Genomic DNA, 27,790 nt, shown 5'->3' with positions numbered 1-27,790 from the left:
CTATTGGGAGCAAGAAACAAATCTGTTGGAACAGCCAGGTCTCCAAATGGCGACATTAACTTTGGTTCTGACGTTCCAAGGGCACATTTTCCCCAAATCTTTAATTGTACCCATTCCTTGCTCTTTGCATTGGAATCTCCACCGCTTCTGGCAACTGCGTGTTATTAGTAAGGGATGGTGCTTTGCTGTTTGATTGCATTTTATTATTTCCTTCAGCACAATGTGTACCTGATATTGGAGGACTCTCCCCGTGGGTCAGGAAGGAGAGATGCTGCAAATGCTGTGATTTTATTGTTTTTGTGGGGCCCGCTTCCCTGCAGCCGGGTGAGAAAGCCCATGCTGCTGAGGCTGGGGGTCAGGCTGCAGGGCCTTTCTCTGGCTGGCATGGCCCCGGAAAGTTCACCTTCACTGCATCCTGGAATGGCTGGAGATGCCGCCCATCAGCCCGTGTCCAGAAGGGCATCAGTAGGCTTTTAGGACTGCCAGCCTGGCCTCTTCACACAGCGGGTCCAGCTTGCCATCGCCTCCTAGGGAAAGAGAGACAATAGTTTTTGGGCCAACTTTACGTACAATTTGATGTCGTATTAGGCATTCAGTTTCCACCAGGGTACATTTGCAAAAGGCACAAGTGTGTAAAGTGTTAACTAACTTTTCGTGGAGTATTAGTAAATTGCAAAAGCTTTTCCTTAGGGGCAACAGTTAGGTATGCATGGTGCCCACCGGCCAGGTCAGAAGGTCCCCAGAACTCTCTAGAACTCTCTAGAAGGTTCCTTAAATGCCACAGCTTATAGATGCTGGCATATTGACACTAATGGCTTAGCAAGGCTAGACATAATCATCAAATGGAACGAAACAGCAAATAAAACACATAAGCGGCTGTGGCTCAATCAGTTGGGCTCCTCCTGTCTGCCATATGGGAGGCCCTGGGTTCACGTCCCGGGGCCTCCTTGCATGCTGTGGAGAGCCAACTCAGCAAGGTAATGCAACAACAACAACAAAAAAGGAAGACAAGCAAAAACACAGAAGACAGCGCAGTGAATGAGAGCAGACAGCAAGCAAGCCGCAAGGGGGGAGGGGAAATGAAATAAATAAATACAGGCACAGAAATGCAGACAGCAAATGGACGCAGAGAGCAGACAGCACGCAAAAAGCCTCAAGGGCAGGGGATAAAAAAAATTGAATTAAATTTAAAAAGACATGGCATCCCTCCCTAATGCAGCTCAGCCTGTTTCCTTGGAAGTCCGAGGCTAGACCTTCTTCTTTCTGCCACCTCTTCTGCTTGCAGCGTTCTGGGAAGGGCCCCAGAGCATCGAGCACCTAACAAAGAGGGGTTGGGAGCCTCGCCCAAGGCCTTACCGAACTCCAGGTCTTTGATGTTGCAGCGGAAAACCACCTCTCCGTTGACCATGAGCTCAACGACATCCCAGTCCCCGATCTTCTCCAGGACGACCTTGTGTCCGTCTCCCATTAACACCGCTGGAGCAGAGGGAGGGGGAGGGGCGCGATGGGGACGGGCCTGGCCTCCCTGCAGACGGCAGCTGGTCTGCCCCCCAGTTGTGCCTGCGTCACTCGACTGCCCGCGTGGACACCTGGGGCTGGCCCCGCCTGGGCCCTGACCAGTGGGGAAGAGGGAGCCAGAGGGGCAAGCAATTCAGGTGTCCCCTGAGATTACTTCCCGAGCCTGTGCTATCTGTTAGCAAGTGAATCCTCTCCAGGAAAGAGCTTTTCTGGGTTTTGCAAAATGGTTTGATCTTATGGAGACACTCGTCTTGGACAGCAGCCGGGGGCTTAGGCCATGTCTTCTGCTGCTGATGGAAATACAAGCTGGTCACCTTTCCAGAAGACCACTCAGCAGGACATGCCAAAAGCCTCAAAAAAATGACCCTTGTCTCTGGCCCAGAGAGTTCCACTTGAAAACTTCCTAAGGAGAAAATCAGAAGCAGGCGGACTTTTGCAGCGAGACATTCCTTTCTACCTTATTGTAACTGCAAAGTACTGTAAATAATGTACATGTCCAATAACAAGACCATGGGCAAGTAAACGGTGCTAAGTCTGAAAGCTGAGCTCTCATTTGTGCATTTAAGCTAAAGTTTGTGAACTGTGTAAAAGGCAAGACAAATACTTTGTGCTGTAAGTGAAAAATCAGGGTGCAAATATATATGTATATACTCAATATAAGTTAAAATATATAGATGTGATAGGAAAAAGGAGGAAGAAAATACCCAGTGGTTATCTCTCTGGGGTGAGATTAGGTGATACTTTTTTCCCTCTTTATTCTTTCAGCATATTTCGAGTTTAAAAATAATAAACAGAAAAATGTTTTTATAAAAGTTAATGGACTTGCCTTTTAGTCTCATCTTTGGAAAGTGCTTGTTTGTTATCACTTGTATTTAATGTGCCCTTTCTCAGTGATCAGCCAGGGAAAAATCGTTAGATTTCATTTCTATTGTGGAAATGCAGGGCATATGGAGGTTATGAAAAATGGGAGTGTATTAGCCCGGAGCTCTATTTTCTCTCGCACGTGCCCCAATTTTCTTGATCTGTTAACTGCTATATTGGTGAGAATTCTGTTTAGGATGGGTAGAGATCAGAGGGGAGGGGGTATGCTTAGCGTTTCAATCAGCCTTGGTGGAGGAAAGCAGACAGTGAGGCCAATTAATTGCATTTAATTACGGAGACAATTGCTGTTTCGAAATGTTGGCGTGTCCACTTCATCTTTCAATCAGTTCAAGCACATCCAGCCCCAACTGTGAACATTTTAATTGTGCGATTTTAATTTCCCTTCTGGAAAGGAACTTCGGAAAGCAACGCGGCGGGGCGCTCCATTAACACAAACGTGCTCCTCGGGCACCCGGGGCGTCTGCTTGACCTGCGGCGGCCTGTGCGGCTCTGAAGAGCGGCCTCCTCCTCTCCCTCAGCGTATTTGTCACCAGGCCCTGCTTAAACGTCTTCTTCAGCATCTTTGAAAGAGGGCCCTGGGAGCTGACCAGCGTGGGGCGTGCTGAAATGAAGCAGTCCGGCCAGTTCGGAACGGCCAGTGGGTCATCCAGGAAGCCAAAAGGGCAGCCGTCTGCTGGCAGAGGTTTTGGGGCAGGGTGGGTGTTGTGTGCGTCACAGGCTGTCCCAGCCGTGGGCCCTCAGGAAAGGAGGGTGCAGCCAGTGAGGGAAAAGCTGCAAGTGCGCGCAGGTACAGTTCTGCCTCCATCCCCTTTCATTTTCCATTCGCTGCAGGGCCCCTCGGATGGGGCCTCACAGCGCATCGGGGTTTAGGGTTTGCTTCTCCAGGACGACTTGGCACAGTGTCTGAGAAACATGTATTGCTCCACCGAACAACCCACCCTGTGGAGCAGAGGGTCCCCAACAATGGGGTCTGCCTCCTACGTGAGCCAATAAACCCCAATCGGAAGCAGTCGTCTTCGGAGGGCACAACCTACCCCACTCAGCTTTCTAGAAGGTCGCAACGTGCAGGCTCTCGGGTCCTCACTTACCCCCTCCTGGAGCCTAAGACAGGCTCGTTGGAAAAAAGAAACTACAACGGGCAATACCAACAACTTCTTTGGACTCGAAGTTGAGTAAGTCTGGTTCTTATGCAAAAAAAAAAAAGTGATCCAAGTTCCCTCGGGGTCCACGTGGGTTATCACACCCATCACCCCCACCCTGACACCCACGTCCCTCTCCTCGGCCTGGGAGGACGCATTGAGCCAGCTGCAGGGAGACCGGTTCAGTCTTAAAGGATCAAACGCCGACAAACCCCAGAATTCCCGCAGCTCAGCCAAATGCCACCTCTCTATGCAGAGGGCCCATTTGCTCCCTCTGTGAGCTGCACCAGGTTGTCTATTCAAAGAAAGGTCAGATAAATAGACTCCCTGAAACAAAGTCTTCGCAAAGGCAGGGGCTAAACTCCAGCATAAATCAGTCAGGAGCTGTAAGGCCACCCACAGATGGCCCTCCCCTTTGAAGCGGCACCTCATCCTTCAAGGATGATCCCGATAAACCAAAGGGACACAGGAGAGCCGGCCTCCTCTCAGCGCCGGCGGAACTGGCAGCATCTGGGGAAGATTTCATGTTGTTGGTTAAGAAGCCAAGGTCTCCAGACATTTCTCCCTCCTCTGCTAGGCGCAGACGAAGAGACGGAGACCACCGTGGAGCTCAGGCAAGGTGCAGCCAGGAATGGGAGGGTGTCTCAGCTGAATAAGGGCATAACGTATTTATTATTATCTTTATTTCTTTTGGGGAAGTACCAGGGATTGAACCCAGGACCTCCTACATGGCAAGCAGGTGCTCAACCACTGAGCTACATCCGCTCCCCTGTAACTTTTTTTTCACTTTCTTTTTTTAAATTAATTAAGTTTTTAAATTGTATTTTTTGAAGATACATGGATCACAAAAAGTGCTATATTAAAAAATATAAGAGGGTCCCATATACCCCACACCCCACCACCTGCCCCTCCTCCCACATCAACAACCTCTTTCGTCATTGTGGCACATTCATTGCATTTGGTGAACACATTTTGGAGCACTGCTCCAAATCCACTGCATGGATAATAGTTCACCCTGTAACTTATTAATAGGGTCAGTTTACACGCCTTCTAGTTCCTTTTAGTATGGCGTTTGGCAGGCGAAAGGACAGCAGGCCAGAAGCAACCAGGGCCAGGGAAGTTACTTATAGCTTGTGTTAAGCAATAGTTGCAGCAATACAGAGGCCATGGCAGGGTCGTTTTCACTGAGTATGATAATTTGTGGCTAATAAAAATTTCAAATTTCTCAAGGAAAGATTCAGCAGATTTCTGAAGTCAGTGGCATTTCGGGAAATGGTATAGGACTATGAGTTTTACAGAAAATACACAAATTTCAGGTTTAGATGCTCCCACCGCACGCTCGCTGCGATGTCAGTGGGCTGGGGGTGGGGTGAGGATGGGAAATAACGGGAAGCAGAATCTCAGTAAATATTGGTTGCCAGTATTAGATGACTCACCATTCCTGAATACACAGAGTGAACTCTAAAAATCAACCACCTGCTGACGGCTTGAGCATATTCAAGTCTCCTTCAACCGCAACTGTTCTCCCTCTGATCATCTCGAAACCCTCCTTGGCCCTCCCCTCCTGCGGGCAGCGCAGCCTGCACCCGCTGCCTGCTCTCCCTGGCTTTTTCATCTCCATGCTCTCTCTCACCCCCTGCAGCCTTCAGCTCATCCGCTCCTGAGCCTTCCCTCTCTGAGGCCAAGAACCCACCCACACTCACTGGTCCCAGCCCGGGCGCTGCCAAGGTGCCGGCTCACCACCCTTCTCCCATGGACCCCGACGCCAGGCTCACTGGAAACACGGCACTGTTGCCTATCAGAAGTCAGAGCACCTGCCCCTGGACAGACAAAAGACACAGGTGTCGTAGAGGAGGCCATCTGTGCTGCGAGGCCAAAAGCGTCTTCAAAAGCCAGGGAATTAAGAACAAAGCTGACAGGACCTCAATATACATGTATAGCACTACACTTCTGAGTGTGTAAAGAAATTCCAAAAGTTTAATTCTAAAAGCCAAAGCGAGGGAGGCGGATGTGGCTCAAGCGCTTGAGAGCCCCTCTCCTACGTGGGAGGTCCTGGTTCGGTTCCCGGGGTCTCCTGGACAAGACCAGCAAGACAGTGAGCTGGCGCAGCGAGCTGATGCAACAAATTGACACAACAAGGAGACACAAAGAGGAAAGATAATGACAGACACAAGAAAACAGGGAGCAGAGGTGACTCAAGCAAGTGAGTGCTTCTCTCCCATTTGGAAGGTCCCAGGTTTGGTGCCCAGTGCCTCCTAAAGGGAAGATGTGCAGACACAGAGATCGCACAACAAATGGACACAGAGAGCAGACAGAGAGCACAAAACAATGACGGGGTGAGGGAAGGCATAAAAATAAATCTTAAAAAGATTTTCCCATTCCTGGATAGGCCGGTTTTCCACTTAAATCAATTTATGCCAAACCCTGCAAACGTACAGGAAGATGAAGTCACAAGGGCCTACTTGCAATGCCAAGGCCAGAGATGGAGCTGAGATTTTGTGAGGAAGTTTTTGGCCCTTAGAATGACAAGCCCAGCAAGTGGTGGGCTTGCTTTGTGAAAACACGGTTCATAAACATGAGTCTTTCAGGAATTGGACTGTAAAGGGGGCTGGGTTGGCCCCTGGCAGCGTTTCACAGCCATTCACCTTTATTTCATAAAATTGTATGCAGAAAAGAGAAGAGGCCCCTTGAAAAGCTCCTTATCAAGAATTGGGGTGCAGAAGCGGGAAGTAGATAGCAGAAGGGTCATTTGAAATTTTTTACAGTATTAAACTGGTGCTTAATAATATAATACATAATAATAAAAAAATGTCTAACATTCCATTTAAAAAGAGAAAAAAAACCACCACCACCTTCAAGGGTCAGCAGTTCTACGATTACCCATCTCCTTTCTTGCTTCTTTAAAACATTTTTGTGGGTAAAAAAGCCCCACAAAAAACAATTTAAACTCTAAAATTTTATCAGATTATAAAGGTAATATAGACTCATGATTCTTTTTTTTTAAAGTTGTAAAATTATAGAAAAGTAAAGAACAAATTTTAAAGAATATCACCCATAATTCTTCCCTGCCACATTCTCCCTTTGTCTTTTCAAATGGAAATGAGATCAGACTGTGCTATGCACTTTCCCCTTAACACTCCGGCTTGGACATCTAGCCCTATTGATGGACATGGATCTGCTACATTCTTTTTCACAGCCCTGTTGTATTCCCCATGATGGCGATAAGGCAGTGGACTTGGACTTTCCTTTTGCTGGTTGTTTCCAATCCCTCACTATCACCAGGAACGCTGCAGCAAACCTTGGGCATGCCTTGTTCTGCATGTGCAAGTGTTTTATAAGGAAGATACTGAGAAACGAAACAGCTGGACTCTATGGTATGTGGTTACATTTTTTCCCTAGGAAGTAATGGGGATTGAAACCAGGATCTCATACATGGGAAACTGGCGCTCAACCACTTGAGCCACATCTGCTCCCCAAGGTGATTAAATTTTGAGATACTGCCAAAGCCATTCTACAACCTTCAGGTGCCAATTCTCCCCTACACCAGCACAAGTGTATGAGAATACTGTTTTTCCAGAGCCTTTCATCAACCATGAATTTATCCCTTTCACTAGTTAATATCCACCCAATGGCCCATTAGCCCATTTTCTTCTTTTTTTTTTTCCAAGATTTTTTTTCTCCCCCCACCACGTTATCTGCTCTCTGTGTCCATTCACTGTGTGTTCTTCTGTGCCCCACTTGGATTCTTGTCAGCTGCACTGGGAATCTGTGCTTCTTTTTGTTGTGTCATCTTGTTGTGTCAGCTCTCCATGTGTGCAGCACCACTCCTGGGCAGGCTGCACTTTTTTCACACTGGGCGGCTCTCCTTACGGGGTGCACTCCTTGCACATGGGACTCTCCTACGTGGGGGACACTCCTGCGTGGCACGGCACTCCGTGTGTGCATCAGTGCTGCGCATGGGCCAGCTCCACACGGGTCAGGAGGCCCTGGGTTCGAACCCTGGACCTCCCATGTGGTAGGCAGACACTCTATCCATTGAGCCAAATCCACTTCCCAGCCATTTTCTTCTTCACAGTCTCATTGCAGAGGGTCTCTTGGGTTCCTCCAGGAGCTCTCCTAACCTGGTGCCCACTCCTTGTCGGGCTACTCCTAACACAACACTCTGATGCCTCAGAGGCACCGCCTCCAACATCTGCCCTCCCTCCCCTTGCTTCTTCCTGTGGCTCGGACGTTCAGCTCCTCGTGGATTTGTTGGCTTCGCAACCACTTCCTGACCCTTTCAGTATGCCAGGCACTCTTCTGGGCACTGGGATGCAACAGGCAAGAACCCCAGCCCTCTGGAAACACACGTCCAGCTTGGGAGAAGGAAAGCAAGGGGATTAAGGGGAAGATACAGCATGTTGGGCACTTAGGAGAAGAAATGGAAAAGGAGGAGCGTGAGGACGGAGGCCGAGGGGAGGGTTGACGTGTGAGACGGACTTTGGAGAAAGACCTGGGTGAAGGCTGAGAGAGCCAAGAGGAGCGGCCAGGCTGGGCCCTGGGCAAGAGCACTGGAGGCCAAGCACTGCCCAGCCCGGGGCAGGCAGGTGCCGGGAAGAGTTCGAGGCTCAGTGAGGCGGCGGAGCTGAGCAGGGGACGAGAGGGCCGGGTCCTGGCGGGAGCCTTGAGGCCAGTCGGCCCTGAGGGCCATGGCAACCTCGGGCTTCTCCTGAGTGAGCCGACTGTTCTCAGGGGTCAGAGGTCATGCCCTCTGACCTAGGTCTACCGGGGTCGCCTGGCTTCAGAGCTGAGAACAGGCCACAGGGAGGCGGGGCAGTGGTCCGCGCCGGCGGCGGTGGCGGCCGGGGCGGAGGGGACGGAGGTGGTGGTAGGAGGGGTTGGATTCTGGAGGCATTTTGCGGACCAGGGCGACACCGTTTGCAAGCAGACGAAATGGGGAGTGTGGTGGATGAGTTTTTGACCCAAGTGACTGAAGGAATGAGGCTGCTGTGAACCGAGATGGGGACAGATTCGGGGGATCGCACGGGAAATCGGGGACGTATCAAGGCTGAGACGGCTATCAACAGCCCAGGGGCTGCAGCACGTCCCCAGCGGAGACTGACATTTGGGAGTCACGGCGTCCAGATGGCCTTTAAAGCTGGGTCCACTCCCTTCTGCTTTCTCTTGAACATCGTCTCTAACCACTGGCTTAATCCTTTCACCTGAATTCATTCCTCTCTCCCCTTCTACTCTCCAAATCTCTTCCTTCCTAGATGGCCTCTTAATGCACTTCCCTGATCTCACCTTCTTTAGCTCAAGAACCTTGGCTGGCTCCCTACCGCCACGCCCGGCTCTTTGCACGTTGACTCTTACTGGGTGCCATCCTGCAGCCAGCCCCGGCTGCTTGCTGCTCCCCAGCGTCCCTCCAGTTCCGGCTGGACACAGTCTCACTGCGGTTATCTTCCCCCAGCGCCCTCCGCTAGTGGTAGGGCTCAGCCAGCTGTCACTCCTGGTCAACAGTGAGCAGTCACCTCAAGGGCCCCGTGTCCCCAATACCTGGAAGAGTGCCCCATCAGGGGCCTGCAAGCAGTGGAACAGCAGCTCTGCCTCTCACCGGCTGGATGACCCTGTTTTCCAGTTTGTAAAGTGGGGCTTACCATCCTTTCTAACCGCATAATCCCTGTAAACTGCCTGTTGCCCAGCAGGCCCACCGCGCAGGTGGTGCCACGCTTACACGAAAGAGGTGGAAGCTCAGGGGAGATGCTAAGTCAGGGAAGGCTTCCCGGAGGAGGGGGCACTTGATCTGGATCTGAGGGAGGAAGACAGAGGCAGAGGGCAGAGCCCCCCGGGGCGCACAGGGGCCCTCGGCCGCCCACCTTGCAGGCCCTCTAGACGGAAGGTGCGGTGCTCCACCGACAGGCCGACCGAGCTGTAGGGTCCGTAGCGCAGGTGGACGACCGCGCGCTTGGGCATAGTGAACCCGGGTCCGCTGGCCGGTGGCCGCCCTGGCGTCGCCGCGCAACAGCGCGCTGCTAGGCAACGGCTCTCCTGGCGCGGGGGTGGGCGGCGAGGGCGGGGCTCCGGGATCCCTACCCCAAATCTTCAGCCATGGGGCTTCGGGGCCTCACGTTCCCGGGGCCTGTTCCACCTTCTGTGTGCCAGCGGCCCTGGGTGCCCAAGGAGATGCGGTGGGTTGGAGGCGAGGGGCCGGGTGAAAACTTGCTATGTAAATATGTGGTAACAACAGGAGCGAACATTTACAGACCAGTTAGCGTGCCAGGCAGCGCTCAGTCCTTGCCATGATTTAATTATCGTACTGTCTTCACACGTTGGTAGTTGTATTATCCAGAGTTTACAAAAGGGGAATTCCGAGAGGCCACGTAGCTTTCCCCAGGAGCCTAGCTTGGATTGGGGAGCTTTCTGTGGTCTCTCCTTTCTTCCCTGTTTTTGAATTGGCTTAATATGTTTTTTCCAGTCCCTCTCTTGGAAAGTTGTTTCCATTCTCTTACTAGTTAAGCTACTGGGCGGGAAGGTGCTGCAGGTTCACCAAACTCCGTTTCCTTAGCGCGGGTCTGCTGGTGGGAACGGCAGCCTAGCGGGCACCCATCCACTCTGGCTTCTGAGCCTGAGCCCTCCAAGGTCCCTTCCACACCTGCTCCCTCCCTCTTGCCTGCGGATCCAGGGAGAACTCAAGGCTCCAGAGGATGACAGAACCACTACCTGGAAGGAACCTGGGCACCTGGATAGCTGCATGGAATCGAGCCTGGTCAACGCACATTAGAGCAAGAAGCAAAAGTGTTGGGTAATTGCTGAGAATGTGGGATTGTTTTCTCCATCCATGAGCCCAACCTAGACAACAGTCTATTGTTGTTACAACATATTCCTTTGATTTCTAAAAATCGATCTTAGCCGATATTTTTAACCCTCCTTTTGAGCAGTGCGAGGATTTAAAAACACTTCCATGGGAAGCAGACTTGTATTCCAGGCTGACAGTGATTTCATTCATACAAATCTTGCAAAAAACTTATTGGTTTAGTATTCAGGAAACAGGGGTCTGAGTCATCATACCAGGCAGCAATATTTTCCACAAGTCCTTCCTGGAATACAAGGGACAGGGAAGGGAAAGAGTGAAGGGAAAATAGCTTCAAATGGAAAACCGTGGAAGCTGAGGTTTGGAATTAAGACATCTCAGGCTTGGGAGACAGACTTGGCCCAGTGGTTAGGGCGTCCATCTACCACATAGGAGGTCCGTGGTTCAAGCCCCGGGCCTCCTTGACCCGTGTGGTGCTGGCCCATGCGCAGTGCTGATGTGCGCAAGGAGTGTCGTGCCACGCAGGGGTGTTCCCCGTGTAGGGGAGCCCCACGCGCAAGGAGTGCGCCCCGTAAGGAGAGCCGCCCAGCACGAAAGGAAGTCCAGCCTGCCCAGGAATGGCGCCGCACACACCTCCGTGTGTGCTGACACAACAAGATGACACAACAAAAAGAAACAGATTCCCGTGCTGCTGACAACAACAGAAGCACACAAAGAAGACGCAGCAAATAGACACAGAGAACAGACAACTGGGGGGTGGGGTGGGGGAGAGAAATAAATAAAATAAATCTTAAAAAAAAAAAAAGTGAAAACACTTCCATTAATCCTTCTCCCAATTTATATGCTATTGTTGTATATTTTAATTCACTCTCTGTAGTTTATCCACGAATTTCTTTTAGGAAAATTAGTTCTTACATGATTGGTAGCTAGAAGAATGATGTCAGTAGAATTTTTTTTTCCATGTAAAAGATTTTTATTGAAATGTATCATTCATTTGTGAACATCCATAAACAACAAATGTATAGTAAAAGTTGTGAACTTACAAAACAAACATGCATCCATACGTCATCCCACCACCAATATCTTGCACCAGTAGAATATCGAAGTTAGTTTGGCCATATGTAATTTTCCCCAGCTCATTAGCATTTTGCATGGCCAAATAGCAGTGTCTGGGTGCAAAGTTCACCAACACAGCTGAACAGGGCAAGCTATGAGGGAAGGCAGGACTGAACGCGATGTTCTTTTTTTTCTACTTGGTTCAGTTTGGCCGCTTGCCCTTTGGAAGAGCTTGTTGTTTGATTCTCTTAACCTTTTAAAAGGCAGAAGTCTTGCCTTACTTTGGAATTTTTATTCATTAGAAATTTAACGTAGTCATTTTATCTTTGCTAATATTTTTAATAAAGATTGCTATTGTTTTTGTTACTCTTCTATTTTCAGGGCTGCATAGGTTTCTTTATCTGTTTTCTGTAGGTTTCATTGCGGTATATCTATATAAAGTTTTCTTTTTATTTATCTTAGTCAGGATTTGTCATGATTCTTGAAACTGTGAATTAAGATCCTTCCTCAGTTTTTGGAAAACTTTTCAGCCATTGTGTCTTCACATATTGCTTATGTCCTATTGTCACTCTTCTCTTGTGGGATTCCAGTTAAAAGTATGTTAGATCTTCTCACTGTATTCTTTATAAATCTTCTCTTTCATGCCTCTCTCTCTCTTTCTCTCTCCCTCTCTCTTTCCATACTCCTTTTTTTAAAAGATTTATTTTATTTCTTTCTTTCTCCCCTTCCCACCTTGTTGTTTGTGCTCACGGTCTGCTCTCTGTGTCCATTTGTTGTGTGCTCATCATTTTTTTTAGGAGGCACCGGAACTGAGCCCGGGACCTCCCATTTAGGAGAGAGGCGCCCAATGTCTTGAGCCACCTCTGTTTCCTGCTTGTCGTGTTTCTCATTGTGTTCCCTTGTTGTGTCTCTTTGTTGTGTCATCTTGTTGCATCAGCTTGCCACGCCAGCCCATCATGTCAGCTTGCTGTCTTGCTTGTCTTCTTTAGGAGGCACTGGGAACCGAACTGGGGACCTCCTATGTGATAGGTGGGCTCCCAACTGCTTGAGCCACATCATCTCCCCCCATGCTCTTTTTGGGATACATTAATTCATTCATTTTTACTTGTAATTCAGTTTACTAATTTTTTCTTCAACTATGTTGTACCTGCTGTTAAACCCATCAGTTCAGTTGTTTACTTCAGTTATTTTTCAATTTTAGAATTTTTTAGTGCCTTTTCACATTTGCTTTACTATCCTTTTTAGTTCTAAGTTTCTTGCCAGTTTTCTTTAGGTTTGACTTCATCTCCTTGATCATAGTAAACGTAGTTATTTTATAGTCCGTGTCTGAGAATTATACTACCTGAGACCCTGTGGGTTTGTTTCTCTTCTGCTGGTCTCTACCCTTTTTGTCTTGTCCCCTAGAGTGCCTGGTTTACTTTAATTGTGTACTGGACATTGGATTAGAAAATTATTTATAGGAATAATTTAAGGTCTAAGATGCTGTCTTCCTCTATAGAAGATTTTTATTTGCTTCTTGCAAGGTCCTGGTAAGGCTAACAATACAGGATTACTTTAATACAATTTCAGGGCTTGAGATTTTTCCAAGCCAGCTGAATAACTAGGCTGCAGTTCATGGAAAATTTGGTTTATTCCATTACTGTGGTGCCACCCTCTGGAATCCTTGCCCAGTGAGGGTGACTTACCAGGGTTCCTCTGGGTGCTGCTGAACTCCAATTTTTGTACTACTAGCTCTGCAAAAACTCAAAAATTGCAGCTCATCCTCTAGGCTGCCAGATCAAGATCATGAGATAGCCTCAGGGTAAAAGCAGCCCCAAAACTATGATCACTTTTTTCTCATCCTTTCCCTGATTTTGATCCAGTAATTCCTATGTTGTTAGCCCTTTCATGCTTTCTAAGAAGGTTTTAAAACTATATATGCCAGATTGCTTAGATGTCTTTCAGTAATACGCTTAGTCTGAGTTAACTAGTTTACTGTTTATAGAAGCAGAAATTTTCCTGTTGATGGTTTGGCTAGGGAATCATTGAATCTATAAATGAATTTGGGGAAAACTGGCATCTTTCTGCGCTCTTCTATTCATGAACTTGGAATATCTTGCCTATATTTAGATCCTCTTCAATGTCTTTCAATAAAGGTTTATAATTACCTGTGTATAGGTCTTCATATGTTATATTAGATTTATTCCTTGGTACTATCATAAACTATGTTTTTAAAAAATTGTTTATTATTTGTTGCTGGTATATGGCTTTATATGTTTTCTTATGTAAGCTACCTTGACCTTTTAAAACTATTTCTAATAATTTACTTGTAGATTCTTTTGGTTTTTCTAGGTAGACAGATGCCATTATATGCAATGGTAAGTTTTATTTCCTTTATTAAACCTTTCTTTTCTTTTTCTTATCTTATTGCCCTGGCTAGAACCTCTAGTGTGATAAGTAGAAGTGGTTATACTATATGTCTTCTCTTTATCCTGACCTTAAAGAGAAGGAAATGCTTTCAACCTTTCACCCATTTAGGATGATGCGTACTCGAGTTTTATTTTTGTTGATGTCCTTTATCAGGCAGTTCTTTTCTAATTCCATTTTTTTTTTAATTCAGGGGAGTATTTTGTCTTTTTAAAATACAATTTTTATTTTTTTAAAAATATTTAGGTTACATAAATGTTACATAAAAAATATAGAGGATTCTCATGTGTCCTACTCCCTACCCTGCCCACATTTTCCCACATTAACAACATCCTTCATTAATGTGGTACATTTGTTACAATTAATGAATGCATTTTGGAGCATTGCCACTAAGCTCTAAGTGTGGATTATAATTTACATTGTAGTTTATACTCTCTCCTGCACAATTTCGTGAGTTATGACAACATATATAATGGCCTGTATCTGCATTGCAATGTCATTCAGGATAATTCCCAAGTCCCAAAAATGTTCCCATATTATACCTGTTTTCCCTCTCCCTGACCTCAAAACCTCCAGTGGCCACTGCCTCCACATCAGTGATAAGAATTCTTCCATTGCTAGAATCACAATGAGTCTATAGTAGAGTAACAGTAAGTCTACTCTCATCCATCATTCATTCCCCAGTCCTGAGGACTCTGAGATGGTGATGCCCACTCTGCCTCTAATTGAGAGGGAGCTGAGGGCTCTGGAGACATCTGGACACTGTGGGCAGGGCAGACAGCTCAGGTACATTGGTACATTGTTGGTGGGCCCTACTTGGGAACTTATACTCCCCAGCAGACAGAGTTGGACTCAGTTGTGGTTTCCCTACACATGGTTCTTCTGCCCCTTCTACTTGAACCTGAAATTAGGAGGTATATGTCCAAGAGCTGTAAATCTTTGGGCTGGACCTTGAATCTCAAAAGAGTTTCAAAATCTACTCTCCAGTTCACTGGACTCACCCAGGACAACTAAAAAGGAGATGATGATGGACAATGACCAATCTGAGGAACAGAGAGAGTCTGCAACTGCAAGCAAGGTAGTCCCATCCATCTGCCCCATGGGATCTAATTCCATTTTAACAAGAGACTTTTTAAAAATTATGAGTAACTTGAATTTTATTGACTATGTTTTAGTGATCTGTTAGAATGATCCTGGTGTTTTTATTCTTTAAACTATTAATGAGTGAATGGCCTTTAGATGTCTTTTATATTATTCTGCCTTGCATTATTGGATAAACCTAATATGGTCATTGTGGCAGTTTGAGTTTTGTGAATCCCAAAAAGCAAAGCAAAAGATTATGTTTTAAACTCATCTATTCCTGTGGGTATGAGACCCATTTGACTGGATTATGTCATGGGAGTGTGATTCGTTGAGTATCTGCCCTCTTGCTGGGTCTGTTATAGAGGGAAACATAGACAGATAGACAGACAGACACAGGAAAAGGGAGCTGCAGTGTGAGAGAGAGCATTGCAGGAGAACAGAAGCTCCCAAGAGGCTCAAGGAGTTGATGCCCAGAAAGAGACAAGCTCTGTGCCTGACTGCTCACAGCTGAGCTCCAAGAGACAGGAGATTCTGGAGGGGAAGGCACAGACCTCTGCAGAGATAGGTGGCTATCTTACTTCACCACGTGACAACATGACAGGATCAACAGTAACTGACATTGGTGAGAAAGCACCTCTTCTGGTGTCTCAATCTGAACTTTTCACAGCCTTGGAACTGTAACCTTTTATCCTAAATAAATCCCCTTTATCAAAGCCAAACCATTTCTGGTACTTTGCATCGACAGCCCTTTGCCAAACTAAAACAGAAATTGGTACCAGAAGTGGGGTCCCTCTCTTGGTCTGAGATGTCTTAATTCCAAACCTCAGCTTCCACGGTTTTCCACTTGAAGCTATTTTCCCTTCAGTCTTTCCCTTCCCTGTCCCTTGTATTCCAGGCTGACAGTGGTTTCATTCATACAAATCTTGCAAAAAACTTATTGGTTTAGTATTCAGGAAACAGGGGTCTGAGCCATCATACCAGGCAGCAATATTTCCACAATATATTCCTTCCTGGATAATTGCATTTCCAATCCTGACTTACAAGTTCCAAGTTTAGATAACTCTTCACCTGGGACACTATCTTCTGGGGGCTTGTTTTCTGGAAGCTTGGAATTTCCAAAATCAGTCCCTGGTTTCTATGCCCAGCTATTCAATTATCAGTTTATCTCTTTCCTCTCACATTTTGCTATAAGCTGCAAGGAGAAGCCAGGCCAAATTTTCCACATTTACTTTGGAAATAGCCTTGGCCAAATGTCCAAGATCATAGTTTTCAAATTCTGTCTTCCATCTAATATCAAGAGTCAATTTGGCCAAGTTCTGTGCAATTTTTATACAAGGATCACCTTTCCTCCAGGTTCCAATATCAGTTTCATCATTTTCTTCTCAGGTCTCACTTGAAATAACTTTAGGGTGCATATTCTTACCAACAGTCTCTTCAAAGCAATGTAGGTCTTTTCTCTCAAGCATCTCACAAGTCCTCCAAAATCCCCTTACCCAATTACAAAACCGTTCCAGCATTTTTGGTAATAACATGACCTCACTCCTGGTAACAATTTCTGTTTTAGTTTGTCAAAGGGCTGTGGATGCAAAGTACCAGAAATGGCCTGGGGGTAAAAGCTTAGAGTTCCAAGGCTGTGAAGAGTCCAAACCTAGGAACCATCAGAAATGCTTTCTCATAAAGAAATTCTGTTGATTCTGGCATGTTACCATATAGTGAAGGAATAAGAGTGTTGATCTCTGCCAAAGTTTCAGTCTTCCCTTCCAGGCTCACCATTTGCTCTTGAGATGCTCCATGGGCCCTGACTTTTGGAGCTTTGTGCTTAAGTTATCCTCTCTCTTACATGGCAGGATCAACATGGTGGCTTCCTTTTCTTGTTCTCTAACCTTCTGTGTCTCCTTTTATATTAGACCCAGCAAGAAGGCAGAAACTCAATATGAATCATGCCCCACTGGTGTAATTCCATCAGATGGGTCTCATACCCATAGGAATGTATTAGTTTAAAATGATCCTTTGCTTTATGGGATTTACAAAATTCAGACTGTCACAGTCATGGTATATTATCTTTTTAATATACTGTTAGAATTTCTTTGATGATACTTTGTTTAGGATTTCTGCTTTTGTTTGCGTGAGTAGTGAAATGAGCCTGTAGTTTATCTTTCTTCTACTGTCCTATTCTGGTTTTGGTATTAAAGTTATACTAGCCTTAAAGAATAAATAAGGGAGTATTTTAAAAAGAGGGAATGCCCCCAATTTTTTTGTATTCGACTGAAATGATCACTTCTTTGAACGTTTTCTGGCTTCCCCATTTTTACCCTGAGCGGGAGATTTTAAACTACTGCTTTTCAACTTCTCTAGGAGCTATGAGACTCTCCAGATATTTCTTCTTGCTTCAGTTTGGATAAATCATATTTTTCTAAATTATTTTCTATTTTTATCTAAGTTTTCAAATGTGTTGTCTTAAGTGGCTGATATATTCTCTTGTTAACTTTTTAACATCCAGTTTCTGGTGTTATGTCAACTTTTTATTCTCAAAATTATTTATTTCTCCCTTTCTCTTTTATCCTTGAAGGTTTTGCCTGAGGTTTGTCTATTTTTTATTGGTCTTTTCAAAGAATAAACTTTTGCTTATTTAGACTCTCTATTGCTTCTTGTTTTTTTCTTTCATCAATAGCTGCCTTTATCTTCTACTTTCAAGTTTACTGTGTAGCTCTTTTTCTTACTTTTAAAATTATACTTAGCTCATCAATTTTCATTCTTCTTTTCTGATTTAAGTATTTAAGGTTATGTATTCCCCTGAAATCATCACTCTTGTTGTATTTTGGATGTTTTGATATTAGGTATCTTTATTATCAATCTGCTGTAAGTACTTAAAATTTCCATTATGATTTTTTCTTTGGCCCATAAGTTTTAGAATTATGCATTTCTTCGATTCTGGAATATTCTTAGCCATTATCTCTTTGAATAGTGCTTTCTCCCAATTCTCTCTCATCTCTCCTTCTAGAACTCTTACATGTATTTTGGAACTGTTTATTCTATCCTCCCTGCCTTTTAATTTCTTTAATAATCATAATGTATCTATTTTGTACTTTCTCCTCATTCATCTATTATCTCAAGGCTTTGTGATGTAATAAGTCTCCTTTGTGCCATTTGTTTTTCTGCGGTGTGTGTCATTTATTCTGTGGTTTGTATTTTTTGACTGTCAACTCATCTTTAACACAGTGTTTTTCCCATCATGGGCATTCAGTGGGTCCAGAGTTGTGGAAGGTGGTCACGTATTTGATGCTGCTGAAGCCCTTTGGACTTACTGGCCTAGGCCAATTTTTAAAAAATCATTGGTTTAGAGTTCCTGCTTTATGTATGTAAGTCATATAAATTCAGACTTGCCATCCACGTTATGGCACAAGCTTAGAGTTTTAATTTCTCATGGCTTGGGAAGCAGATTTGGCTCAACTGATAAAGCATCCGCCTACCACATGGGAGGTCCAGGGTTCAAACCCCAGGCCTCCTTGACCTGTGTGGAGCTGGCCCATGCGCAGTGCTGATGCGTGCAAGGAGCGCCCTGCCACGCAGGGGTGTCCCCTGCATAGGGGAGCCCCACGTGCAAGAAATGTGCTCTGTAAGGAGAGCCACTCTGTGCGAAAGAAGTGCAGCCTGCCCAGGAATGGCACCGCACACACAGAGAGCTGACACAGCAAGATTATGCAGCCAAAAGAGACATAGATTCCCCGGTGCGGCTGATAAGAATGCAAGCGGACACAGAACACACAGTGAATGGACCCAGAGAGCAGACAACTGGGGAAGGGGGAAGGGGAGAGAAATAAATAAAAAATAAATCTGAAAAAAAAAATTTCTCATGGCTGTCTTTTTCCCCCATCTGCATTCCTGAGTGATGGTATGCTTCCTTGCTGCTGCTCTCTTGGGTTGATGGGAAGAGTTTTTCTAGTCTTTTTTACAGGCTTGGGGCACCTCTGTGAGGTCCTAGCTCTGTGCAGCTCCCCTTCTTGCTCCATCACAACCCCATCAAGTTGAGCTTCGGTCCTCTCAACTTGCAGTGGTGCTCAGCCCAGCTGTCGGCTGCCAGGGTCTGTGTCTGGGCTGATACATCTTTAGCTCCTGCTCTGTCTTGGACAGCCTTTGTTGGGGGATATAAGGATTTAATTTCTTTACCTTGAACTTGATTATACATTTAAGAAGAATTTACCTTCATGTCTATGTTTTTGTAGGTGGAGGGGGCCCTTCAACATCATCTCAGCCTGGCATATTGCTGCTCCTTAATATAAGAAGCAGAGGAGAGCCAAGGAGAGAACCCAGAGGTCCAGAACAAGCAACTCCTGAAGGAGATACAAGGAGCAGCTGGTTGGAGAATGACAAGGGGAGAGCTGGTCCTTAGGAACCAAGGGAGAACAGAGCTTTCTAGAAGAGTCCTCCTGGGTGAGGTGAGATGAGGTTTTCCCAGGGATGGCATATTACTCATCTTGCAGACTCGAGAGGCTTCTTTGGAAAGAAAATTCAGACAAGGACAAAAGCACGGAGGCAGGCTGAGATTACAAAGGGGACCCAAGGCACTCACCTCTCTCTCTCCACGGAGAACTGCTTAGCAATAATTTGGAAATTTCTGGTACTCTTGTGAACCTAAGAGAGACTCCTCTCCCTGCATTTTTACCTGAACGCACTGACACCCATCCCTCTGGAGCTTCAGAGACAATAAGGAAAAAGTGGCATTCTTTTGTATGTAGGGATTGCCTTGCCTGTTTGTATTCCCCTCTCGCTATTGTCTCTCTCTCCACATATGGTTATTTGGGAACCACATGTGATAATAAGAGAGAGAAATAAATAAATAATAAATCTTTAAAAAAAAGAGCAAAGTCCTCTCATCTTGCAGAGGTGTCATTTTGATCCTGTTCCCCCCCCCCCCCCACACACACCCTTTTCCTTCCATTTCCATCCTCTCACCCATATAATGTAACTTTCCTTTCAAGCTCTGGTAGGAAAGCACTGGGCTTGCATTTGGAGGAACCACAGAACTGTTTCTGTGGACTTCCGTGGCTGCAGAGTGGGGCTTGCAGCTTGGATAGATCTGTGAGCTGTGCCAGGGGCAGGAGCCTTGTGTGCACATGTTTCTGTGAGCCTGAAACAAGAACGCCAGGTCTTTACATCACTTCTGTGTTCAAAGATCATCTCATGTCATCTCATCACATCCCTGCAAGTGGGTGGTGCCACCGTCAAAACTCTCATTTTATTGATGAGGAAAACGAGGCTTAGAGAGGAGAGGTCACTTAACCTAGAGGACACAGCAAGTTAGAGATAGAGCTGGATTTATAGTCCAGGCATCCAGCTCTCAGCCTGGGGCTTTTACCTCCACTTCATGCTGTCGGCATGTTTGTGCAGGCTTAGGTGGAGACACCCAGGTGGAGACAACCAGGTAGAGATCCCAGTTGGAGAAACCTAGGTGGAAACTCCCAGGTGGAGACACCAAGGTGGAGACAACCAGGCAAAGACACTCAGGGGGATAATCCCAGGTGGAGACACCAAGGTAGAGACTTGCAGGTGAAGGCTCCCAGGTGGAGGATCCCAGGTGGAGATCCCCAGGAGGAGAACCCCAGATGGAGGTTCCCAGGTGAAGGCTCCCAGGTGTAGACACGCAGGTGGAGATCCCCAGGTGTAGACACCCAGGTGGAGGCTCCCAGGTAAAGACACCCAGGTGGAGATCCCAGGTATAGACACCCAGGTGGAAACACCCAGGTGGAGGATCCCAAGTGGAGACACCCAGGTGGAGGCTCACAGGTGGAGATCCCCAGGTGTAGACACCCAGGTGGAGGCTCCCAAGTGAAGGCTCCGAGGTGTAGACATCCAGGTGGAAGCTCCCAGGTGAAGGCTCCCAGGTGTAGACACCCAGGTGGAGATCCCCAGGTGTAGACACCCAGGTGGAGGCTCCCAGGTAAAGACACCCAGGTGGAGATCCCAGGTATAGACACCCAGGTGGAAACACCCAGGTGGAGGATCCCAGGTGTAGACACCCAGGTGGAGGCTCCCAAGTGAAGGCTCCGAGGTGTAGACATCCAGGTGGAAGCTCCCAGGTGAAGGCTCCCAGGTGTAGACACCCAGGTGGAGATCCCCAGGTGTAGACACCCAGGTGGAGGCTCCCAGGTAAAGACACCCAGGTGGAGATCCCAGGTATAGACACCCAGATGGAAACACCCAGGTGGAGGATCCCAAGTGGAGACACCCAGGTGGAGGCTCACAGGTGGAGACACCCAGGTGAAGACATCCAGGTGGAGACACCCAGATGGGGACTCCCATTCTGACAACCTGAGCAGTATACATCCGGGAAAACCTCCTTGCCCCCATCCACAGCATGCCATATAATAGCAGAGACTGAGGGGTCCCTCTCTTTTCTCTTCCTGCCCCTGCATCTTTTAGACAAAGACAAATGAATGTTGACCCAGCTCACAGAACTACAACAAATATTTTATAGCATTTCTAAGTAGAGACAATGGCCAATACCATCTTTCTCCACATTACTTTTTATTGAGGACAGGCTTATAGTCTTTAAATAATATGAATATAATGCTTTCAATATACAGTTCTTTAATCGTATATATATATATATATTTTCTTTAAAGGACAAAACTATAACTTAAAGTGGAAAGTCTATAAATACACATGTACATATTGCCACAAATCTAGAACCATTTTATAAAAATAGAACTAAAATATCAACTTTATGTATTTTGGCAACTTAGCAGTATTGTAAGGTGGCCACATACAATTTTATTGCACAGTGCTGTTCCAATTATGACTCTCTCCAGGTTTCATTTTCCATCTCTTTGGGGACACTTGGCTCAGTCTCCTTTACCGGGATCCCCCCAGAGGTGGCCATGGCCATGGCTCAGTGTTGCCTTTGCATAAAGACTGAGTGGAGGGGGAAGACCAGCTTCCAGACCCTTCCTCGGAGAGAGGAGGTGTTCCCTCCAGCCCAGCAACTGCCAGCCACACTCCTTGAAGTCCTCACAGTGCGTGGTTTGACATCTGAGTAGACAGTGCGAGTTACCCATCCCTGTGCTCAGAGAACAGCAGACTTAACGAGTTGGGTTCAGTCAGACCAGTGTAAAGAGTTTAAGCAAGGCAGGCTGCTGGGGGAGTTGTCCTCCTAAGGCTAGGCGCTCTGCCTGCTTGCAGGTGAGAGGTCCTTTCCATGCATCAGCTTCAATCCTCACCACCTTCACAATAGAGGGAATTGAGTCTCTGGGCATTTAACCCACTTAGCCAAGGGCAGCAGGACTGCCAGACCCCAAAGCCCCAGCTCTCTGCCTGCCCAGAGAGAACTTGGCTCTCTGCTCCAGTCATTTGGTAAGAACGGACAGTGGCTTTGACTGCTCGGATGTTCCCCAGACACCCTGGTACCTGTGGGCATTTGGTTGCAACTTCCCAAGGGCAGCGGGAAGGTGGACATCTGAGGGAGGGAGCAGGGACCTATAAACCAGAGTTTGCACCTTGGAAGGGCAGGGTCCAAATCTCCCTGATCAGCCAATAGAAACCCTAGTTTCAGACTCACCAGACTGAAATCTGAAACCCCTGGCTGGAGGAATTCATTGCTTCAGGCTCTTTGTGTTTTCAAAGAGCTGAGCAAAGGTCGAAGTGTCTGCCCCACCTCCTCAGCACCTGCTGCAGTCAGGTCAAAGTGCTTTTGAAGTGGCTCTGACACCGGCCAGGTGCTGGGGTAGGGGGTGGGGAGTGCTTGGAATGCTGTCAGGCTTGGCGGGATAAGGGGTTTTTCCAGGACACCTACGCAAGCAATACACCATAACTCAGCTTCCTCTGCACAGAGGCAGGCTCCCTCCGCTTCTGGCAATGCCACGTTTTCTGGTTGCTTTCCTATTTTCCTTCCTTTGCCCATAAAAGGACACCCCAAACAGACGCTCCCGTGGTGTGCACCTGCTCTACAATCTCCGCGCTGACCCCCTCTGAAGTGTCTGCCCCCCTGGCTGGCGGAAGTGTGTGATGCCCTCCCCCCACCAGGGTTGGCTCTAGGTGGCCCTTGCCACCCGCAGCTGGCCCTCTAGCGGCTGCTCCTCAGGTCCCCGGGCCACCGGAATGCCTTGCCCGGGCCTCTCCTAGTAGTCTTCGTCAGAACCCTGGACAACGCCCTGCGAAGACAAGGGCATGGGCCGCCGAGGTCATTTTCTGAAAATGACATCATAGTGGTTTTCCTGAAAACAAACACACACAAAAAAACAACAAAACAGAAAAAGCAACCTCTTTCCCCTCCACTAAAAACCGAGATCACCAATGGGGGCGTGTTTTGCAGGAAGGGGAGTAGGGAAGCACCCAGAAGCAGCACAGTGGCCAGGGCGCTCGGGAAGGTGGCCGGTCCTGGTTGCATCCTGACAAGGCGCCTCTGCACGCAGCTGTGCGGTTCGCTCATCTCTGCCTGTCCCTGGTGCCACCTGGGAAGCAGAGAGTGGGCAATTTTTTTCTTTCAGAATAGCTGGGCCAGATTTTCAGAATTCAGTTGAAGGCTGCCCTTGGAAGGGGCAAAGAGAAAGACGTTTGTGGACCCAGGTCACTAGATGGGGCTTTCTTTGTGTCTGGGGCAGGCGTGGTGTTTGCAGGAATGTGCCGCTCGGTGGTAGAGGCCATCCTGACCCACTGCTTTGAATCTGAAAACAAAGTCCCCTTTTTCTCCCCCAAGAGAAATGGTAAGGACCCGGTGATTCTTCCAGGTGACTCATTTCGGTCCATTGCTTGTCATTGGGTGATTCATTCTTTCGTTGTGCAAAAATGTCACCTGGACACCCTGGTTCCTGCTGGGAAAAGAAGCATAAACGGGAAGCTTCCAGAAGAGTGCGGAGGGCAGCCCTGACTGTGGACCTTCTGCCTCGCCCAGGTGGGCTCCAAGCTCAGCTGGTCTCACGTCCCTGCACACATGCAAGAGGGTGCTTGGGAAGCAGCGACGATCGCCCTGCCCAGGGAGGGAATCTTTCTCCTAAAATGCTAGCTGGGTGGGATGCGTCTATGTGGTCTCTGGGCCAGGTCCTGAGGACTGGGGAGCTACAGAAAGCTGAGGTGATGGACAGGAGGAGGGCTCTGCAGAAGGCTGGACCTGGGGGGCTGGACCCTCGGGGAAGGAGTCAAGGTTTGTGCCCCTGGCTGGACGTGGCAGCGCTTTCCTTCGCTCCGGGGGCTTTGGGCGCGGCAGGCTGCGGCAGGCTGCAGAGGTCGCGCATTTCCACGAGGCTTTCTTCCACCGCCTTTGCAAACTTGGAGGAAGAAGTGTCTTGGCAGCCATGAAAGCTGGAAATGCAGAACAGGATGCTGTCTGGCTGGGGGTTATAGCAGGCGCCGTACCCGTTGGGGACCACAGGACCATAGCAGCAAAACATCTCCATGCTCGTGGGCACCTGGCGGAAGAGAGAGTGGAGGAGCCGATCGTTCGGAAACAGCCACCTGCCAGCCAGCTAGAGCGCGGAGCGTGCAGCACCCCCAGCGCCTCTAATGCATGTGTGCTTCTCTGCGCGATCTTTCCCACCCTGAGTTCACCAGATCAGCCCCATGGTTTCAGCCTGAATGGACGCAGCCAGCGGCATAAAAATGAACCCAACTCAATGCACGATGTCAGAGGAGGGGGCAACAAGCCCGCTCCCCCAGTGGAATTTGTTTTGCTTGTGGAGTCAGGAACTCCCAGGGCGACTTGGCGCTGGGTCTTGGGTTGTGTCACCTGGGGGCCATTTGAGGCACTGAGGCAATCAAGGTAATTTACTAAATGGCACCCTGGTGGCACCCAATGGTGAGATGGCTTCCCAGAGGGAGTAATTTATGAGCTGGAGGAAATCTGGCTCATCTTCTCTGTCGATTTCCCCCAGATCCTTAATTACTGTCAGTATTGCCTGGCTCGTCTGATTTTTCTCCCCACAGCCTGGCCATGCACAATTACCCAGCTTTGGGAATTTTGAAGATTGCCATTAACTGGAGTTTTAGGTATGTGCTTCTAATATGTTTTGAAGTCAGAAGCACTGAGCTTTTTTTTTTTCTCATTTAATCTGGGCTCACGAACCCAGAAAATGTCTTTCTGAAGATGTTCAAGCTATAAATGCTATTTTCCAGTTGAAAATAACACCACACCCCAGATTAAATTTATTAAGTGGCCCTAAGGGGAAACACAGAACATTCTTGGGCAGGTGCAGGGCACGGTTTGTTTTAAGCCCACAGGTTTCCGGCATGGTGTACTTGGGCCTTCAGAAGTGACACTGGCCATTTTAATGGGGCAGAACGAGCTATTAGTCTTGCTAATAGAGTCACCACATTGTCAGATAAATTTGTCGTGCAATAGCCGAAGGCCATAAAGCCATTTCACAGCACTTTTTGTCCATGGATGGGTTCCTGAAGAATTTATGTTGTTGTAGTCTGCCCTCTTTTATTCATGTCTGCAAGCTGACTGCCGTAATGACAAAATCAAATTCTGAACGGGCTTTTATCTTCTAACGCAACTTTATCAGCCCCCTTTATTACCTATGTGCAAGCTTTCGTGAATGAGGTGGAGTTTTTACTAAAATGATGATTGGTACTATTTCCCTCTCTTGCCGCCTCTCTCTAATGGGCATGTTGGGCTGGACAGCTAATCTTAGGCTATTGATTGTGTGACCACTTCCAATCATGCCAGTCACCAGTGTGGAGGGCCCTGTCCACGCCAGGCTTGGTTCTGGACTTTCTACCCCTGTCATTGCATCTGTTTGAGCTAGGACAGCACCTCTGACCCATCCAGCTTCAGACCTGTGGTCCCATGATACAACAATCCCGCTCAGGTGAGAAGAACATAATGGTGAAAGCATCAGATTGGTGGATTCCCATTCTGTCTCCTCCTCTGTTTAAGGTAAATCCTACTTTATTCCCACACAGAAGAAGAGAACCCAGTGCTCTGAGACTAAGCCAGGGTCTATCTGACTCCAACCAATGGGTTCATCATCACCAAGCTATTTAGAAAGCCAATCAGTAACATTAAAAGTGCACGCAGCCCTTACCTGGCTGGTGGAGAGGACAAACCGGTTACTTGTCAAGTACGTTTCATCCCTGAACATCTCGGGCAGCTCCTCACACACTTCGCGGGCTACCTCCCGCAGCCCCAGGAGGTGGTTGTCAATGGCCATCCCTGTGATGGCCTGAGCGGCATGGGACAGAGAACAGGAAACGTGATGTGGGACCCCACTGCCCACCCCTCGCCCTGCTCTCCAGGCGAGCACCCCAAGACGGATGACGATGCTATGGCCACAGCTTGCGGCCACCAAGGCTTGATGTGGACATGGCGTATGGACGGCCACTCGGGCCTAGCTTGCTTCTGCACAACGGCCTCTGCTCCTTGGGCCCCTGCACATTCCCACAGGCACAGAGTGTATCCAGAGCAGTTTAGGTTCTAACGTTAGGAGTCCCAGTGAAAGGTCAGTGAGTCTGGGGCATCCCCTGCTCCCAACACACACACAACACGGTTGCTGCTGAACCGGGTGTGTTCAGCCTGGGGTGCTCCAAGTGTAGAGTGAACGGGGCTGGCCCAGCTTCCCCAGTCCCCAGAGCTGGCCTGCTCAGGCATGGAGGGTGGGGAGAAGGTGAGCTGGGTCAGCGACTGTTGTGCTCCACCGCGGCACTGTTTAGGGGCTACCAGGCTGTCAGTGGGCAGGTGCTCTCACCCCAGTGAGCCCACGGAACGACAGGTAGAAGACTAAAGGTGTGTTCACGAAAGTTGGCACTGTTTCAGGGAGCCAGAATCAATTCAAGTTAAACTGGATTCGTCATCTAAGAAATCATTTTGATACAGGGACTAGACACCTTACCAGACTCACTTGATGTTTTCAAGAGACTAGTTGAATGATAAAAGACCTTTTCCTTTTCGTCCTATTTAAGCTCTTATAACAGGACACGATAATCAGAGAGGTGGCCTCAGTATTATCATGTAGGAGGTGCTTAGGGGCAGCAATATGGCTGGAAACTGGGGCTGCAGCCACTGGTTCCATGCCTCTCCCACTTGAGTTTGTGTACTTAACATGCCCGTTGATTTTGCTTGGACTGCTTATAGATTTGGGGTAACTTTAGGGGAGATGGAGATTTGGGGGCCACCCCTAGCCTTTAGTCATAACCTTTGAGTCAATAGCAGAGTAGTTGTAAGAAACTTCTGTGTCACTGTTACCTAAGACAACCACTTTGCTGTTAAAACCCCACAAAAGAGGACACCTCCGATCACAATTCATGTTGCTTTAGGCACATTTTGGGATTTGACAGCTGCTCCCTTTCAGTTGAGGACAGGTCAGAGACCCCAATCATTCCAATTGCACCTAATAATATGTTGGGAAAAAAAGTTAAACAATCTCAGCTCGTTTCAGACAGTGCCCATTAGGAGCGAGGCGAGAACCCGAGTCAGGCTGTGAAATAGATTTAATTCCTCTGGTTTCCTCTGTTTAATCCCTGATTTGTGTGGGTTTATAGAGGCAGCCAACCTTCCACGGCTTTCACCATCACTGCACTAACTCTAGCAACTGGGGCTAACAGATTGTCTGAAGCCATAGTAAGTAAAATGGCTCGCCATTCAGGCTTTCACTGACTCAGGGAAGCCTGGTTGAGTGCTGACCATGTGCTCGATGCTGCAGGCTCTGGCGCTACAGCAGAGAACCAAGTCATCGTAGACTCAGCCCCATGGAGTAGACGGCATCAGGGCAGGCAGCGATTCCTTGTGAAAGCATGTGGTAGGGGTCCTCAACCCACCTGCTCTTCTATTGGGATTGCCTTCCTCTACTATCACTCCCAAATACACTTGCCAGGTATCCAGGGATCTCCTTGCTACTTTCTCCTTTCCCTTACCCCCAAAGTCCAACCAGCCACTGGGTTTACCCACTTTCATATTAGACTCTCCTCTCCTTCTTCCCCTCATCTG

General features: G+C 47.7%; 2 protein-coding genes across 2 annotated transcripts in view; both read right to left on the bottom strand.

Annotated features, from left to right (window-relative positions):
* Window positions 1–272: 272 nt before the first annotated feature.
* On the bottom strand, window positions 273–9,491 carry C6H10orf53 (chromosome 6 C10orf53 homolog). Its single transcript, XM_004465773.2, has 3 exons — window positions 9,395–9,491; window positions 1,357–1,476; window positions 273–527 (listed from the first exon to the last, which is right to left on the bottom strand). Exons 1-3 carry the CDS (start codon window positions 9,489–9,491, stop codon window positions 463–465), a joined length of 282 nt encoding a protein of 93 aa, XP_004465830.1. The 3' UTR covers window positions 273–462.
* A 14,368-nt stretch (window positions 9,492–23,859) lies between these two features.
* Window positions 23,860–27,790, bottom strand: part of CHAT (choline O-acetyltransferase) — a 54,278-nt gene continuing 50,347 nt past the window's right edge. The window contains exons 13-14 of the mRNA XM_058299625.1: window positions 25,893–26,030; window positions 23,860–24,275 (exon numbers count right to left, since the gene is read on the bottom strand). Of these exons, the coding sequence (XP_058155608.1) occupies window positions 24,006–24,275; window positions 25,893–26,030 (408 nt within the window). The 3' untranslated portion in view covers window positions 23,860–24,005. The remainder of the gene's footprint in view (window positions 24,276–25,892; window positions 26,031–27,790) is intronic.

The sequence above is a fragment of the Dasypus novemcinctus genome, chromosome 6 (genome assembly GCF_030445035.2).
Source record: "Dasypus novemcinctus isolate mDasNov1 chromosome 6, mDasNov1.1.hap2, whole genome shotgun sequence".
Lineage (NCBI taxonomy): Eukaryota > Metazoa > Chordata > Mammalia > Cingulata > Dasypodidae > Dasypus > Dasypus novemcinctus.
This window is presented reverse-complemented; position numbering and strand designations above follow the sequence as displayed.

Bases quoted from the DNA above. Each gene is read 5' to 3' on its own strand.
- C6H10orf53 (XM_004465773.2), bottom strand. From the start codon at position 9,491: ATGCCCAAGCGCGCGGTCGTCCACCTGCGCTACGGACCCTACAGCTCG. The intron at 1,477-9,394 runs GTGGGCGGCCGA...CCTCTGCTCCAG, and splicing joins CCGTCTAGAGGGCCTGCAAG to CGGTGTTAATGGGAGACGGA. The intron at 528-1,356 runs GTAAGGCCTTGG...CTCTTTCCCTAG, and splicing joins CATCAAAGACCTGGAGTTCG to GAGGCGATGGCAAGCTGGAC.